The sequence below is a fragment of the Delphinus delphis genome, chromosome 19 (assembly GCF_949987515.2).
Source record: "Delphinus delphis chromosome 19, mDelDel1.2, whole genome shotgun sequence".
Lineage (NCBI taxonomy): Eukaryota > Metazoa > Chordata > Mammalia > Artiodactyla > Delphinidae > Delphinus > Delphinus delphis.
Window position 1 is genome coordinate 21,280,571 of NC_082701.1, and position 17,880 is coordinate 21,298,450.

Genomic DNA, 17,880 nt, shown 5'->3' on the forward strand with positions numbered 1-17,880 from the left:
GAGCCAGGGTGATGGCGGCCTATGATTGTCCCAAGTGGTCGTAGAAAACCGTTCTATAAAATTCCAATCCCGGCCCACAAGCTGGGGGTGGGGAGTGGGGACAGGGACGGAGAGTGGAATGGTGGGAGACTCTGAATATGGGCAGTGAGGTTGGGTCTGAGCCCCGGGCCCCTGTCCTCTGTCAGGACGTCCTCTTAGCTCTTCGTGGACTCAGACGCCAGATTCCCTGGTTGGGGGTGCCTGGGAGAGGAAAGAGAAGGCCGGGTGGAGTGGGGGAAGGAGTGCGGTGCGAGGTGGGAGTTGAGGGGTGTGTGAGGGGAGGGGCAGCGGCACTTCTGAGAAACAGCTCGGCGTCTCAGCAGCCCGCAGCCTAACCCCCTGCCTGCGGCTTCACAGCTCGCTCCTCCTGCCGCCCACGCCGCTCGGGGCCTCTCCGGGGGTCGGCAGCCCCCGCGGAGGCGGCTGCTGCTGGGGAGGAGCGGTAGCTCCGGGGACAGCGGAGTGGAACCCATGGGGCGGGGAGGGGGGACGGAAAATGAAGGAAGGCGTGGGTCGCGTGACACCCCAGGAGTAAAAACCCATCCTTTACTCGGGGTCCTGAGCGCTGGACCTCGGCGAGCCGTGTGTCCCCCCTCCTCCCCCAGCCCAGGTACTCTCCCTTCACACCCCGAGCAGGATCCAGAAGTGAAACTGCTCAGGGTCACAGCCCAGCGCCGCCGCTGCGCCCCGCCCCGCCCTTCCGGGCACTGAAGCCTTGCAGGATCTCCTAGCGCTCCGGCGACTGCAGGGGAGGAAACTGGGGGAGGGGAAGGGGAAGTGCCCCGCCGGGCAGTCTGCAAAGCGAGGCCTTCTCCCCTGGGGGTGCCCGCTCGTAACCACGAGTGGGAACCTCGAGAGGCGCGGACCTTAACAACGGGAGCCGAGGGAGAGGCGCTTGCACTTCCCGCCACCGCCACTGGGTGTCACTGCAGCCGCGCGGCTGAGCCGGCTCGGGGCGGCCGGGAGGCGGGGGAGAGGGTCCCAGGGAGCTGGACCGCCGCGCCCGCGAGGTCTTCCCTGGCCTTCGCCCCCGGAGGCCCCGCGGTGCTTGGATGAGGCGCTCAGACCTCCCTCCACCCGCCTGGTCACCCAGCCCACCGACTCGCAATGAAGAGCAAACTAATCCCCTTGCCCCGCGACGGATGGGCTCGTTGCTGTGGCGCCGCGCGACCCTACTCCCTCTGGCCCGGGGATCGAGGCGCATCTTCGGCGGCTTCGGCGGGGCCGGGTCAGCTGAAAGTCAGGCACCGCCCCCCTAAGCGCACCCGCTGGCGAAGCCGGCGGGCCTTTCAGCCTCAGAGGCGGAGGGGGCTCTGTCCAGACAGGTGCCCGCAGCTCCGCGACAGCTCGAGCCCGTCGGCGCCGGCGACCGCGTGCAGGCCGGGTTGTTCCTGGGGGGAGAGGAGAAAGGAAGGGCTTGCGGAAGGTGCAGATCATCTTGCGCACGTGTTGCGGAGCCAGAGCGACTGTGGGATGGGTCCCCGGCTGCATCCTCACTCCTACTCACCCAGCCGCCCCTTCCCACCCCCAGCTCATCCCTTAGATGTCTGGGACGGATGGCTCAGCTTGGGAGAAGGGAACCAAAAGGTGGGAACCTGTATCGGGCTGATGGATGTAAGAGGAGAGGGAAGAAAGGAGATACCCTGGAATGCCTGGTAGGAATGTGCACTTCTACACTGTCTTGGATCTAACTCAGGGCGTGCGTTGGGCAAGTAAATGCAGAGGAACACGTCCATCGGCTGCGGGTCTGTGGGGGTACAGGTGGCCCGTTCTGTCCCCGTGTACAGCTTCCCCTCACACTCCAAGGTCACAGGGCCCAGCGAGACTACAGAGACCTTAGAGGGATCCACGTGGCGGCCCTAACAGAGTGGCATTGGCTTACCACTCTCCCTCAGTCTCCCCAGAACCACAAGATAAACCCAATCCGAGTAAAAACAAACTGCTTACCATGAAAACACAGCTCCGACTAAACAGCCCTCCAGGTGCCTGGGAAAGAAAAACCTGCCCTTTCCTTGGGGTAGACGCGGCCCTGCAAGAGGACGCTAGAAGCCATCATAGCTCAACCCACATGAGATTGAATTTCAGGCCTCATTAGGGCCTGGTACAGCACGACCCTTCTCAGCCCAAATGCTACCGCTTCCCAACACCCCTTCCTGTATGGACATCATGAGGGACCCCCGAGCACCAGCCTCAGCCCCCAGGATCACCCACTCCCCTGTGGTTCTTTTTTTTTTTTTTTTTAATTTTATTTTTTTCCCCTGTGGTTCTTGATGCCAGTCTGCAACATCAAACTCCCCCAACATACGATTCTCTCTTTTGCCTCCTCTCCCAACTCCCTACCCCAGCTGAAAGCTCTGTCTGAAGAGACTACTGCACACCTCACGCCCACGCCCCAAAGCTGAGGTTCTGCTACAGACCCCCACCACTCCCCAACCTCTGTGCAAGGTGGACCAACCCCTGACCTCTCTGGCTCCTCTCTTCTGCCTGCTGGACCAGAGAGGTGGTTCAGTAGTGGAAGCCTTTTTTTTTTTTTTTTTTTTCCCCAAATACACCATGAAGCCGAACTCCCAGATATAAAGGCAGTGCTCCCTCCAGAGCTCCCCAACCTGCCCCCAAACCCCTGCTGGAACACTTGAAAAGTGCTCATGTAGACAGTTCAGAAGAAAGGATCTTTCTGAGTGTCCTTGGGCTCCCCTGCCTCTCCCCTTTCCTCCCTCCCTCCCTCCTCGGTGTGTCTGGCACCGGAGCAAGAGGAAGGAGCCAGACAGGGTCACTGACCTGAGGTGGAACCCTCAGGCCTGCACCAGGAGGTCCTCCGCTCATGAACTTGGAGGCTGCATAGATTTCATTGACCAGGATGTCTGGGGAGCAAGGAGAGAATGAACTGGCCAGAGTTTTGTCTGTCTGGATGACCCTCCCAGGACATCCTAGGAGAGATGGGCTCCCCTAGAATCATGCCCACCTTTTCCCAGAGTCCAGAAAGTTGGCACCAGCCCTCCCTGCCCTCCATACCTGAGCAGGCAGGGAGGCCAACCCTGTGGCCACACCCTCCTACCGGCCCAGTTGCTGCCAAGGACAGCTCTGCGCCTTGGCGCCAGGCTCACAGCAGCCACACTAGCCCCAGGAGCCGGTGTCCATGACGTACTACAAGCCTTTTAGGGCCAGCTCCCTGCGTATGGCCCTGCACCACCCTCTCTCAATGCTTGCGTCCTCAGCAGGGGGAGATATGGGGAATTTCCTTTTCTTTCCCAAAGTCTTTTACCGGTTTCTGAAATGTTCTTTAACAAGGACATTTTTTAAGATAATCAAACCCAATAACTTAATATTGAAAAGACAATATCTGAGGCACTAGCCTCTACCTGCCCCGCCTCCTCCCACCAGCCCAGATTTCCTCATAACCACAGGCCTCCGCTATCTAGCACTGCAGCTCTCCTTGGCAGTCCCTTCTGCTGTCTGGCCTCTGGGGGTCATGCTGCATCCTCAGAGCTGGGGAATCTTGCCCTGGTCTCTCTGTGAGCTGAGGGGCCCTTGTCTCCCGCATTCTCAACTGCTGCCTCTCCTCCAGGAAGCCAGCAGTCTCAGCCACTCACCAAGGATGTCCAGCTGCCGATTTCCAGTATCCAGCTCAGGGCTGAGCCAGCTGCTGCCTCGAAAGGCCCCCAGCAGTCCAGGTCCCTCATGGTGGCCCTGAGAAGGAAGGGGGCAGAGAAAAAGGACAGGGCGAGGAAGGACTGTGTTCACCACTCGCAAGATGGGCTGAGTCTGACCTCTGTCCCTAACTGCATCTATGACCTCGGGGGGGACTCTCTTTGAACCTCAGTTTCCCATTTATAAAATGGGAATGATCTCTGTCTCACATCCTCCAATTAGCTGATTGACATAGAAGGGCTTTGTCTCCTGCCCTGTGTCTTAGGCTGTGAGGGGACACTGTGTCCTGTTTTTTGTTTGTTTGTTTTTAAATAGAGCTTTTTTTTTTTTTAACATTTATTTATTTTTTGGCTGTGCTGGGTCTTCATTGCTGCACTGGGCTTTGTCTAGTTGCGGTGAGTGGGGGCTACTCTTCATTGTGGTGCGCGGGCTTCTAGTTGCAGTGGCTTCTCTTGTCGCGGAGCACAGACTCTAGGCATGCGGGCTTCAGTAGTTGTGGCTCGAGGGCTCTAAAGCGCAGGCTCAGTAGTTGTGGCACACGGACTTAGTTGCTTCGTGGCATGTAGGATCTTCCCAGACCAGGGATCGAATCCGTGTCCCCTGCATTGGCAGGCGGATTCTTAACCACCACGCCACCAGGGAAGTCCTGTGTCCTGTTTTTATGCAGCCTAAATCCCTGGACATGCTTAAGAGGTGACTCATTGTAACCCCTTTACTCTCACCCCGGCCTGGACCCCTTGCACCTATGCTTCAGAAGTGGCCCTGGGCATCCATGGCCAGCACACAGCCAGTACCAGCCAGCTCGAGCCCGAGGGGCAGCCACTGGTAGGATGGTTCTGGGAACCGTGGCAGGTAGCAGGTGGCAGGCAGCAGGTTGCACTGGTCCCTGCCTCCTTAAACCCTGCTAAAAAGAAACAAAATCTGCACCCCTCTCACACCTGGGCTGTAGTAAGTTCTTCAGGGTAAACCCCGGAAGGTTCCAGGCTGAGGATGGATGAGGCCTTTCTGCCCACCTCTGTCTGACAGGCCTGGCTCCCCAGCCTGGGATTAGCCAGGGTTGGGGATGCTTCGGTCACGAGTGGCTGCTGGAGCTGCCAAGCCTGGCCCGAGGGCTGGCTGTAGAGGTTGGTCCTTCTCAAGGTCACCTCAGGACAACACCTCCCATCAGCCAGAGGGCTGCAGAGAAGGGAGGGGGCTCTCCAGGGGAGGACCCCCCCTACAGGCCACTTGGGAATTCCACCTGGAAGTCAGCCTGGCAGGGGCAGGGGAACGGGCCAGACCTGGCTCTCCCACTGATTTGGGGCAGTTCTCCTCAACGAGGAGTCAGTTTCCTCACCTGCAAAATGGGATCCCACCACCTCGTGCCCAGCCAATCTCAAAGATTTGGGGAGAGATCCTACATTAATTTTTTTTTAAATTATTCTAGATTTTCAAGCTTATACAAAATTAAAGAATAATTACCCGGCTTCAATGTCAACTCATGGTCAACCTATGACTATACTCACTCTCTCCCCTAACCTCTGGGTTATTTAAAAAACAAAGCTGAGACATCATTTCACCCATCAATACTTCAGAATGAATCTCTTAAACGTATAGACTTAAAAAAAAAAAAAACCACAATACCACTATCACCCCTTAAAAAGTTAACCATAGTTCCTTAATATTACCAAATATCTCATCAGAGTTCAAATTTCCCCCAATTGCTCATAAATGCTTCTTCCAGTTCTCTAGTTTGGATTTGAATCAAATAGGTCAACACATTACATCTGCTTGATAGATGTCTAAATTTCTTGAAACCCCGTCTTTTCTCTTGTAATTTTTTGTTGTTGAAGAAGAAACTGGGTTATCTGTTCTGTAGTTCCCCAATCTGGATTTTGGTAATTGTATCCCCATGTGTCATTTCACATGTTCCTCTGTTCCTTTTATTTCCGATAAACTAGTCATTGGATTCAGGGAGCTTGATTTCTTGGCAAAAATAATGACCCGTTGAGGTTCACACGTGTGGAGGGAGGGTCTATCTCTTTGCGATCTGAAGATTGAGCAGGAGTTCAGGTGTTACCAGTCTGATACCTTTCTTATAAAGCTCCCCCATCATGTAAGAGCTGAAACTATAAAACTCTTCGACAAAAACATGGGCTGGTATGGGCAGTGGGCAGAGGCCAGACCCTGCAGGGTGCATCGGGGCTGAAGTGGAGGCACGGGGGAACAGGCGGAGTGATATTCTGGAAAGATCACTCTGGACGCTGAAGGACAGACTGGAGAGGGAAGCCAGACCCACAGGGCTGAGTGCTGTGGGGTTCCATTTATAGGACTTTCTGGAGGGCGTAGAACCAACTGTAAGGACAGGGAGCAGACCTGGGGTTGGGGAGGACGGAGAGGGTTGACAGGGCGGGGGGTGGGGGGTGCGTCACAGGGGCCTGTTGGAGGTAAGGTAACAGAGCCATTGTGTGACTTGGTGGTGGTAGATCGTGCGTTTCTCAGGACTCCTTATCTCGCCAGGTAGCCCAGGACTTGCCAAGGACACGGATGCTGTCTGACTCATCTCCAGCTCCCAGGCCCTGTCAGAGTGACCTCCATAGCTTTAGGTCCTGTCAGGAAACCTCACCGGGATGACAGTCCCCTGTCCATTCATTCATTTAACAAGCAATCCTTGGGCACCCACTATGGGCCAGGCTCCATGTTGGGCACTGGAAACTCTCAGATGACCAAAAGAGGACCTCAAGAAACATCCAGGTTTCTAAGAAATGACTGGGGGATTAGTGGGGAGATGGGATATACAAAAAAAAAAAGAAACATCCAGGCTTGGCCAGCATGTGGCCTCGATCCATCCGACACATTCTCAAGGCCTTGACGGGTGCCCACCCCTCCTCTCTACTCCACCTAACCGTGCCTTGCCAGACAGAACTCACGCCTGTGAGTACCAAAAAATAATCTTTATTGTCACTAGTATAAAACAGAGATCAACTGGCCTCTCAGTCTGTACAAAGTGTGGAGTGTAAAGACCACCGGGGCTGGGCTTCCCTGGTGGCGCAGTGGTTGAGAGTCCGCCTGCCGATGCAGGGGACACGGGTTCGTGCCCCAGTCCGGGAAGATCCCACATGAGCCATGGCCTCTGAGCCTGCGCGTTCGGAGCCTGTGCTCCGCAATGGGAGAGGCCACAACAGTGAGAGGCCCGCATAACCGCAAAAAAACCCACAAACAAACAAACAAACAAAAGACCACCGGGGCTGCCCCCATTTCTCCCATAACGCCCTGCCCCAGAGCAGCGCCACGAAGGGGAGATGCCCACCCAAGTGCCTTCCCTTAAGGAGAAGTTAAGGTGGACCAGGCGGGGAGCACTTTCGGCCTGAGGGAGGCCAGGAGCAGAGGAGGAAACCGGGGTGGGGGAGCCCCCAGCCATTCACAATGACCCTGGCCCCACTTCCTGCCCCCTCCGCGTCCACCCTAGGAGCAGCGCAGAGTGGGCTGAGACGCAGGCCTGCCTGTGTGGTGGTCAGAGGGCCACGCGGGTGCAGCAGTGGCGCAGCAAGCAGGGCAGGATGCCGCGGTTCAGCTGGTGGAATTCCACAAGCTGCAGCAGGTCGGTGAAGCGAGTCTGGCCCTCGTCCATGCTGAAGTACAGGCGCCCCTCCTCTTCGCTCTGGGGTGTGGCCATAGGGGGTGGGAGGTCAGGGAGGGGCCCGGGGCCGAATGAGCTCCCTCCTGGGTCAGGGCTGAGGTCCCCACAGCTTGAGCAGGAGGAAGGAAAGAGCGGGAGACCCCAGGCACACTGGGGGCCAGCGTGGGGAGGGGGCCTGGCGAGGAGGGCAGGTTGCTGGGACTCCTGCATCTCCACTGCAGCAGGAACCTGGGACTACTCACCGGCATGATGAGGTAATGTTTGACTTTCTGCACATGGCACAGCGAGAGGACAAAGCCCTGCGGGTTCCGCTGGCTCTCTCGCACGAGGAACACGCTGCCAGGAGACAGGGCAACATTACCCGAGGACACACGGCTGCCACCTTGACCCATGTCTCTCTTGTCCCCGGCGCTGCTGCCCTGCCCAGCCCTGCCCCTTACCCGTCTACCAGGCCCTGCTGCCCGATGAGCCGCTGGCTCTCCTCGCGGGAAATGCGTCCGTGGAACCAGGGTTGGGTGCAGTGGATGGCTGGGGTGAGGAGAGGCAGAGGGGCGGTCACTCCAGGGCGGGGACCCTCGTTCTAACCCCCCCGTGAGGAACGCGCAGAGAAGCCATGGCAGTCCCCACTCCTGGGGACGGCGGGCCCTCACCCACCTGCACTGAGGCTCGTGCCGGAGCTCGGGGTGGGCAGGCTTAGTCGGTGGTTCGTCTTCTTCTGCAGAGCAAGTGAGGGACACGGGGGGGTCAGGGCGTGGCTGGGGTATTACCAGCCCCTGAAGAATACAGAGCCTCTTTCCGCAGCTGGGGGCCTCCCCTCTCCCCTCGCTTTCCTCTTCCCACTCCATGGAAACCCATGTGGAGAGTAGGTCCCCAGAACAAACCCTCCAGGCCTGGGCCTCCTCCAGGGCGGCACTCAGAGCTTCCCGGGGGTTCTCGATGACACGCCCGGCGTGGCCAGAGAAGTCCATGGCCACCAGGGTGTTGTCTGAGACACTCCTCTGCAGATTGGACAGGGTGGGGGGATGGGTCAAAGCAGGACCCAAGTATCCCCAGCACGGGGCCTGGGTGCCTCCCCCGTCTCCCCACACTAACACCTCTGGGCACACTCACCAAGGGCGGGGAACCCACACAGGGTGGGCGCAGGTGGCGGCACAGTGCCTGCTGATAATTCTTATACAGCTGCACCCCATACTGGGAGGTGGAGAGAGAAAAAAGGCCGGAGGTCAAGCAGGTGCTGGGAGCTGGGCGGTGGCACCGCCCCCTACCCAGACCAGAGCTCCCCAAGAGCAGGGCTACGTCTCTGCCCCTGGATAAGGGCCTTTCCTGAAGCCAGAGCTGAGACTCCAGCCTTGGACCAAGGATTCTGAGAGAGCAAGGTTGTGATGCCCCCTCATTCTGGAGCCTTCCTGAGGGCAGAGCTATAACTCCTCCCTCACCCCAGGGATCCCCAGGGCTGGGCCAGCCCCCCAAGCCGGTGCCAGGACCTCACCTTGAAGAGGCGGAAGGCGGCTAACCAGCAGGTGCGGCTCTGTTCATCCTCACTGCAGAAGATGCGAAGCCCCTTGTGGCCATTTCGAAGCTTGTTTGGCTGCGGGGAGAGGAAACCGGCTGGTCCTATATCTGCCTTTAGGACCAGAGATCATCTCCCGTCTCCCGTCTCCGTGGGGCAGGGCAGGGTGCAGGGAGAGGAGTCTGGGGGTCCCAGAGGGAGCTTAGAAGCCCCAGGTAGGATCCTGGTGCTTAGAAGCTCCTGCTGTCTCCCAGACCAGGCCAGGCTCTTCACCTTGATACAGAAGCCGAAGTCCGTGGGCATGCCGTAGAGCTTGCGGCCCTGGGTCACCACGTACACGTTGGACTCGTTCACATCCGCTACATACTGCAGGTGCCTCGGGTCCTGCACAGCACAAGGGAGCAACACTCGGTAAAGGCAGACCCCATCCCCCACCACTGCCCCCCTAAGCCAGCTGGGGAGAATTCAGGCCCAGAGAGGAGCAGAGAGGTGCCCCAAGTCACACAGCACACAGAAGTAGAGCCAGGACTTGAACTCAGTTCACTGCCTCTCCCACTGCTAACTCCTGAGGCAGGTAAGTTGGGAGGGAAAGAAGAGCAGCTGTGGGTCTCAGGGCCTAGAGGGGGGAAGGTCCAGGAGTTCCAACAGAGAAGGGGCAGCTCCTAGAAGGACCAGGGATGGGGTATCTGAGGGGCTGGGGCTGTCACCCTCAAGACCTCACCTTGGAGGTGCCCTTGGTGGAGTAATAGAGGCCAGACCGGCGTAGGAAGCAGAAGAAGCGTTTCCAAAGCTTGCGTCCTGACCCCCGGAGCTGCAGGAAGCCCTGGATCTCTGGGAAGCTGCCTGCATTCAGGAAGTTCTGAGGCCAGAGGAGAGCAGGGTGAGAGGCCTAGAGATGGACAGACACACAGACACACAGACACAGACACACAGACACACACACACACACACACACAGACACACACACACACACACAGACACACACACACACACACACACACACACACACACAGGGCTTCCCAGGCCTTTCCTTTATGGCAGGAGGTGCTTCACATGCATTTATTGTCTTCATTTAACAAAGAAACTGATGGTCAGGCAGAGAAAGTGACTTGTCCACGGTCACTTAGGGCTGCGCTGGGTTTTCCACCCCAAAGACGGAAGGCACAGGCTTAAGGGCCAAGAAGCACTGGGCATTCCTGCGGAGTCATGGACATGCCGTGAAATGGGGGTGTCCCCTCACCTGGATGAGGTCTTCGTGGGATATGCCCGTGTGTGCGTCCAGACAGCTGGAGACCATCTTTTCTGGGAACAGGGAGTGCTGGGGGAAAAAGGAGCCAGGAGTCAGGGACTGAGGGTCCAGGGTGGGGATCGGGGTGTCCCAGTGCCCAGACCCCACACACACACACTCACTGGGGTGTTCTTGAACAGCTCGTACTTGGCAAAGTTCTTCCGGAAGAGAAAGCGGCTGTCTCCGCCGATAGGCCAGGCAGCCTGCACTTCCGCCACCGATTCATGGTCCTCCAAGACCCGCTCTACGGTCAAGGGCAAAGAGCAGGGGTCAGTGGAGACCAACGAGGCCTCCCGGATGGGCCACCGGCCTAGCCCAAGGTGTGAAGCATTGACTCCCGGGCCAGGCAGCCCCCTGCACCCCAACTCACCCAGTGCTAGGTGGGGGTGGCCCTCCACCAGCCCCCAGTTCTCGTCACTCAAGGCATGAGATCGCTGCACCAGCATCTCACACACGTAGCGAGCCGTGGCGCCCGCTGCCACCTCCACTGACCGGCAGGCCCCATCTTCACTGTACACCTTTATGACCTGTGCCCCAGGAATGGCAGAAGACTCGGGGAAGGGCAAAGGATGGTTCTCTCCCGTCCCCCGTCTGCTCTACCCTCAGGGATCCCTGACCAAATCCCCCCACCTCCTCCGGGGCGGCACTGTGTCCAGCCCTGTCCCATAGCACCCCACGCTCCCTGCCTTCTTTTTCCCAGGACAACTCACATGGGGGCAGCTGGTGTCTCGAGGGAGCAGCCCCCTTGCACTGGAGGGCCCCCCAAGAATGGGGGTCTGTGAAGGAGGACTGCAGAGCTCGGGGAAGGGGTTGGGGATGGAGGGTAGAGAGGTTGACCGCAGCTCCTCCTGTCGAAGAAGTTTCCTGGGCGGTGTGGGGGGAAGGAGGGGGGAGTGAGGAGTTGACTGCAAGCTTCTGTGCGTTACCCCGGCGCTGACCACTCCCCCCTGGCCCCCCTCAGCCGTCACCCCATTTTACCTGCTGGTCGGAATGGGCAGAGGCTGGGACCTCTTCACCTCCCCAGACAGAGGAACATCGGGAGGTGGAGGAGTCCCAGGAGGGGTCCCGGGGGCCAGGTACAGGTCTTCTGGGGAGCTGCTGAGATGAGGTGGAGACAGACCCAGCTCCATGACATCTGAGGGAGAAGAGGGGGCTGACACAGCTGCTCCTGTGCCCTTGTCCTGGGGAGAGGGGCCAAGAGGACCCAGACCTCCTGACTTCCCCCTGCTGTCAAGGTGCCCCCCAGAGTTTACACAGCACCTCCTTGCTCCCCCCTAACTGGCATTCCCTGGAGCCTTTGAGGAAGGGTAGATTGTGCCCATTTTAACACAGGGGACACTGAGTTCCTGAGAAGGAAGCATCGTTGCCCCATCACAGGTGAGCCAGGGAGTGGAACCCGGTGTTTGGGCTCCAAGTCCAGTGCTCTTCCTTAGGCCCAGGTTGTCCAGGGGAAGAGCTGTGAGGGTCCCCCACCACAAGACAGGCAGCGGCAACAGACTCCATGACGCACGGATGGTCTGGGGCTCAGCGTCTCGGTGTCACCCTTTCTGAACGTGGGGCATTCACTCCTCTGGGCTCTGCCCCAGGTTTTTCCAGCGCTTTGCTGTCAGAGCCTGTTGTGGCAACGCCTTCCCAAGTGCCGAGTGATGCACAGAAGGGGAGAAGGAGGTGCGGAAGGACAGGAGCCAGGAGGGCAGGAGGCGGGCTCAGCTGCTGTGGGAGGGAGGAAGCTAGCCTGGGGGCCCTCGCCCTAGCAGCCCCCAAACCTTGTATGCCTTCCCCAGGCCCCTCCTCCTGCCTAAATTTCTTAAGGCCTCAATGCCGAGCCACTTCCTCTGAGAAGCCTTCCTGGATTTTCCACATTCAGACTGAAGGGCTCCCTCTCCACACTATGCTGGGGCCTCTGCGCCAATTACTGTGCACCTGTCTTATCCACCCACTGGTCTGAAGATGCCCGGCCACCCCAGGCAAGGCCAGGGTCTTACCCGTGTCTTATCACCCACAGGCATCCAGGACGAGTAAGGAGAGAAGAGATGAGGCAAAGGTGCCCACTAGCGGGTAGAGGCATTGCAGGCCCCTCCCCCACAGGAACCAAGACCCTTTTGGCTGGGCTGAGACCTGGGAGGACCTGGGAAGACTCACAGTTCAGCCCCCTACTTGCTCTCCAGACACTGGGCCGGTGCTGTTCGGTGCCTAAGGTACCTAGGATTGACCCCCGCCCCCCCAGGAGGAGGCAGGTCCCCAACCCTTAAGTGAGGGCATTAGGAGATCTGGGGGACAGGTGAGTCAGGGTGGGGTGGGACAGCACTGCCTGGGGCTCTCCATTCAACCTTGACTCATCTGCACAACTTCCTGGCTTAGGAGAAACAAACAACCCTGCCTCTACCCACCCCCTCCACTCCCCCCCCCCAATCTACTGGCCTGGGAGGAATGGGGGAGGGGCCGGGAACAGGACGGGGGGGGGGGGGGAGGAGGAGGAGGATGTGGGGAGGGGGGCGCTGAGGCTCCTCTGACATCATCTCCTCCTCCCACCCTTGGCCTAACTCCAACTCCTCCAGCACAGGTGGCACCTGCAATGGGCCCCAGTAGCCACCACCCAGCCCAGAAGCCCCCTCACCCAGGAGGAAGAGAAGAAAGGCCTGGCCTGGATTCAGAAGCCCATCTGGAGTGGAGCTGACCTCTCAGGGGTGCCCCTAGTGCACCCAAAGTAACCCAAAGAAACATGCAGTGCTCCCTCTCCTGTCTGGGGCCCTCAAGACTTTCATTCTGCTGCTGCTGCCCACCCTTAGCACCCAGGACTCAGCTGGCCCATGAGGCTCAGACTCATCACCCCTGGGGGATGAGGGTCCTTCTAATTAATACACTCTCCTGGCTGTCCTGGCCAGAAGTGTACTCAGGAACAGGAGTAGAAAGTCAAGACACACAAGAGGACAGACACAGACAGGCAGACAGGGGAAGGCCAGGAGAGAGAGAGCCAGGGGGGTCCTGCCAGGAAGGGGAAGACACACCCACCATCGAACATCCAGAGACACCGGCACATCAACACTCCACTCGCACCCGTCTAACCTCTGGCAGCCAGCCCTGGTGACTTCGTTCCGAGGAGGACTAGGGGAGGGGCTGCAGGGGCTACCTCCACCAGGAAGCCAGAGACCACCAGTGCGGTGGTCCCCCTCCCCCATCCCAGAGGGAAGAGGAATCTGGGCAGCATTTGGAAGGGAAGAGGGTAGATTTAAGTCAGACTAGAGTCTGGCCTCTGTGGGCAGGAAGGCTGACTCAGGATGGGTTTAGCCTTCAGATTCCTCCACCCTGCTCTCCAGACCCTTCTAAGGCAAGACAGGCACGGGGCAGTGGGGACCAAAGAGAAAAGGGAGGAGAAGCGGGGTCCTAGCTGCCCGGCTTGGGCAGCCTCCACCCCCATCGCCAAGAGAGCTGAAGCTTTCAAACTGGGGCCCTGGGAAGGTTATATTGAAGAAATCGACCCCCCAAATCAATCTGTCCCCTCATTACTGCGAATCCCAGCGCTGGCTTCCCCAGCAGCCTCTCGGCCCCGGCGGCTCCGGCCCCACCCTCCTTCCCGTCCTCCAGGCCTTCAGCCTCCTTGTTTACTTCCAGAATCTTGCCCCACCTGGCTGGCCCCGAGGGCGGGTGGCAGGGCCCAGTAAGAGGCCCGTAGAAAACAAGGCCACCTTCGGTACCTCCCAGGGGAGGGGGAGGGGCTGGAAGCGCCGGGAGGTGGCGGGAAGGCCCCGGCCTGGCCCAGGACCCCACGCCCCGCCCCCATCGGGTTTTAGTGTGTGTGTGTGGGGGAAAAGCTCTACCCGTGGGGGAGCCCTTAGGGTGAGGGCCCAGGTGAGGAGGCGGGAAACCCCTAGATGACCCGGAGCTGGGGGGAGGGCCACGGGCCCTGAGGCCCCGCCCACTCCCTAACTAGGGAAAAAACGCCCAATGGGAGTCCGGGGGGCAGCTCTTTTAAAGTTTAATTTGGGAAGAATGCTGGAGTGTCTGTGGAGTTAATCATTACAGGCTGCTAGCCTTCACGGGGGGCCTCCCCAGCAGGATATCAGGGGGAGAGGGGAGAGCAGAGTCCAGGACAGGCAGACCAAGAGGGGGCATTCTTGAGGGGCAGTGGGGTTGCAAGGCCTGACAATGGCGGGCAGGTGCATTCTCCATCCCCAACGTGCCAGGGAGACCCAGACTCGGACCGGGTCTTTCCTCAGCCTATTCAGACAGACGAGGCAGCCCTCCCCGCCCCGCACGCACACACACTCTTCCCAGGCCCCCCCGAGCTGCAGATCCCCCAACATCTAGCCCTCCAGCCTGCCGAGACCACTTCTTTCTGAAGCCAGAAGAGACCACCCCACGTCCCCCGGGCCTGCCCCACCCCCACCTTCCCACCCGAGGGCAGGACCCTGTGTTCCTGAGTCAGGATACAATCCAGAGAGACGGAGCTCTAGCAATTAAGAGAATCCCTCTCCTTTACTGCCCTCCAAATTGGTGGGTGCCCCGCTGCCCCCGCGGAGACTTCTGTCTTTAATAAAGACTTGGGGGAACTCAAACTGGGGTCAAGTCAGACTGAGCTAGGGAGAGACTTGGGGCAGCTCCCTCGGTATTCGGACTCCTCTCCTAGCTCTCTGGGAATGTGGGGAAGGGCTAGTTTCAGCGGGAAAGCCACGTCTCCACGGGGTATCTTGCTTCCCCGACCCCATCAGCTGGTTCCTGAGTGTGTCTGGGGTAGGGGAGGTTAGGGAGGGGGAGATGCGGAGAAGGACGAAGGACCAGGCAGAACGGGAAGTGAGCATAGGGAGAGACTGGGGGTAGACGGTGAGGAGGGGGCGGCATGGGAGACTGGAGAGAAAGAGAAAGCGAGGCCGCTAGAGCAACACAGCAGGAGGCCAGATCTTTTTCCTTATTGATCCTGCATCTGCCGGTGCTCCCCGACCCCAAGATGAAATGCCCGCTCTGGTCCTTACCTGGACCCTGGGTGTTGGTACACCTGGCTGGGGCCACCGGTTTAGGGAGGGAGACTCCAAGCCCTTAATTACCTGTCCCCCTCCTGTCCCCGCCCTTGGCCTGACATCACTGAGGGGGGAAGGGGAGGGGGAGCCAGGCGGCCGCCCGTCCTGTCCACCTGGGCATCCGGCCAGCCAGCTCCTGGCCCTGAGACTGGCACAGCCTGGGGCCCTGGTGCGGCTGCGGGGTGGGAGCAGGTTGTCGTCTGGGACCGATCTCGGTCCCCTTACCTGGAGGAGCCCCAGCAGGAGTAGCAGGACACAGCGTTCGAAGTCCGGCTCTATCTAGGAACATCAGATGCCTGGACTTGACTTCAAATCTGCTCCCTCTTCTCTACGGGTGGCATGAGGGTGTCCTGACTGGACGCAGAAGTGGGGGCAGGCTGAGCTCTGTTGTCCAGGCTCCTGGCCCAAGGAAACAAATTATCCTGGGCAGGTGGGGGCGGGGCCTGAAGGAGGGGCAGGGGAGGAGGAAGCACAGGAGGAGGGGCGGGGACTCCCTGACACTCTACGCTGGCTGGGATTGTTTTTGTCCTTCTTAGCAGGTGCCAGGGGAGAGACAGTCGAACTGAACTGCCTCGAGAGCGAAGATCTAGTATCCTCATGACCTGGGAGGGAGAGGCTGGGGCCTGGAAAGTCAGGGAAAATGGCCCAGCCCACTCTTCCCCATGCCCCTCCCCAGACCTGGTCTGTTCATTGGCCAATTTAGGGGGCCTGTCTGCTGCTCAGGGTCCTACCCCCCTGGAGCAAAGGGCACTCTGCAAAAGAGGGAAGCCAGCCAGAGGGAGTCCAGCAACATGGCCTGCCCCTTGACCTCCAGCCACAGTCTGGCCACCCAGACTGCACCCTGGCCCCTCAGAGGCACCCAGCATATATCTTCCCTTCTAAGCAAAGTCCAGGGTCTCAGCTTCCCCTTCTAAAATCGAAGAGGTTAGGCAAGGTCTCATAGCAGGAGGAGTGATTTGGGGAAAGGTCTGGCCAGGTGCCAGGGGACTCCCCTTAGCGCTCTCCTTCTGCACTAGGCAAACACAAGGGTGGAGAGAGGGCCTGGAAGGCTGAGATCAAAGGCAGCAGCCGCCTTCCAGCCCAAGTGGGTGACAGTGGGTTAACCAACAATTCATAGGGGTGATAAGAGGTCTGCCCTGGGGGACCAAGAAGGAGTGGCTCCAGGCTCAACTTTCTCCAAACTGTGTTTTCCTTGGAAAAACCAGTACGAGCGGACTAAGCAAAGATGTGGGGGAGGGGGCAGGGTCACCCGGGCCACTAGACAGCTTGTGCAAAACATAGTAGACAACTCACTCAATCATTCCTTCATCCACTCAACTAATATTTGTTAAGTACCTAGTATATGCCAACCCCATGCTTAGCACTGGGGATACAGTGAGCAACAAAACAGACCCCACCCTTATCTTCATGCAGCCCAATCAGGGAGACTGGTGTTAATCAAAGAATCACACAAATAATAAGAAATGACAGGAGAGGGCTTCCCTGGTGGCACAGTCGTTAAGAATCCGCCTTCCAATGCAGGAGACACGGGTTCGAGCCCTGGTCCGGGAAGATCCCCCATGCCGCGGAGCAACTAAGCCCGTGCGCCACAACTACTGAGCCTGCACTCTAGAGCCCGTGAGCCACAACTACTGAGCCTGCGTGCCACAACTACTGAGCCTGCACTCTAGAGCCCACGAGCCACGACTACTGAAGCCTGTGCACGTAGAGCCTGTGCTCCGCAACAAGAGAAACCACTGCAATGAGAACCCCACGCACAGCAGCAAAGAGTAGCCCCTGCTCGCCGCAACTAGAGAAAGCCCATTCGCAGCAACAAAGACCCAACGCAGCCAAAAATAAATTAATTAATTAACTTAAAAAAAAGAAAGAAAGAAATGACAGGAGACAACTATGCTGGGAGAATGGCTTACCCAGGGAGTTAGGGAAGACTTCTCTGTAGAAGTGACAGTTGAGCAGAGGGGAAGTTGTATGGGGCAGAGAGATTTGGATTAGTGGATGGGAAGTGGGGGGGGGGGCACCTTTCATGATGATGGAACAAACGTCAAAGCCCTTGACTAAACAGGACAGAGCATGCGTAGGCAGAGTGGGGTGGAGAAGGAAGGAGAGGAGGCCACACAGGTGCAGCTGAGCAGGTGTGGAAGGTGTGGGGAAAGGCTTTGTACTCAGCTCTGTTTCTCAAAGCGTGGCCTGTGACCACGGCCTCCAAATCTCCCTAGGCTTGTATAAAAAAACAGATCCCTGGGCCCCTCCCCAACTACTGAATCTCGGTCTCTGGGGCCAAGACCCAGGAATGTGTGGTACTGACAAGCCCTTGGGTGGTTGTTCTGTAAACCGGGTTTACGAGCCATCTATCCTGTCTGTCCAGACCAGCAGGAACTATGGGCAGAGGCCAGACCCTGCAGGGTCCATCTGGGCTGAAGTAGAGGCACAGAGGAGCAGGCAGATTTATATTTTGGAAAAATCACTCTGGATGTTGAAGGATAGGTTGGAGAGGGAAGCCAACTCAGACTTGGAGGGCTGAGGGCTATAGGATTCCATTTATATGACTTTCTGGAGGGGCCAGAATGCTAAGGACAGAAAGCAGATCTGGAGTTGGGGAGGAGGGAGAGGGGTTGACAGCAGAGGAGCTTATGAGGAGGTAATGGAGATGTGTATATCTCGGGTGGACGTACAACAGGACTCACAGAACTGTACACTCAAGAGGATGTGTATTACTGTGTATAAATTATATCTGAATTTCTTAAATAACAAAAGAAACAAA

General features: G+C 58.3%; 1 protein-coding gene across 2 annotated transcripts; it reads right to left on the reverse strand.

Moving 5' to 3' along the window:
• Positions 1-6,607: 6,607 nt before the first annotated feature.
• Positions 6,608-15,699, reverse strand: GRB7 (growth factor receptor bound protein 7). Of its 2 annotated transcripts, none has more exons than XM_059997724.1 (15): positions 15,345-15,699; positions 11,083-11,239; positions 10,815-10,968; positions 10,475-10,631; positions 10,227-10,348; positions 10,057-10,134; positions 9,538-9,675; positions 9,090-9,200; positions 8,796-8,894; positions 8,417-8,497; positions 8,188-8,304; positions 7,961-8,021; positions 7,747-7,834; positions 7,549-7,642; positions 6,608-7,327 (listed from the first exon to the last, which is right to left on the reverse strand). In XM_059997724.1, the coding sequence occupies exons 1-15, from the start codon at positions 15,406-15,408 to the stop codon at positions 7,181-7,183; spliced, it is 1,668 nt and encodes a 555-aa protein (XP_059853707.1). In that variant the 5' UTR covers positions 15,409-15,699; the 3' UTR covers positions 6,608-7,180. The 2 variants fall into 2 exon arrangements, with proteins under 2 accessions (XP_059853707.1, XP_059853708.1); XM_059997725.1 differs by lacking the exon at positions 15,345-15,699 and adding an exon at positions 15,075-15,292.
• Positions 15,700-17,880: the final 2,181 nt, after the last annotated feature.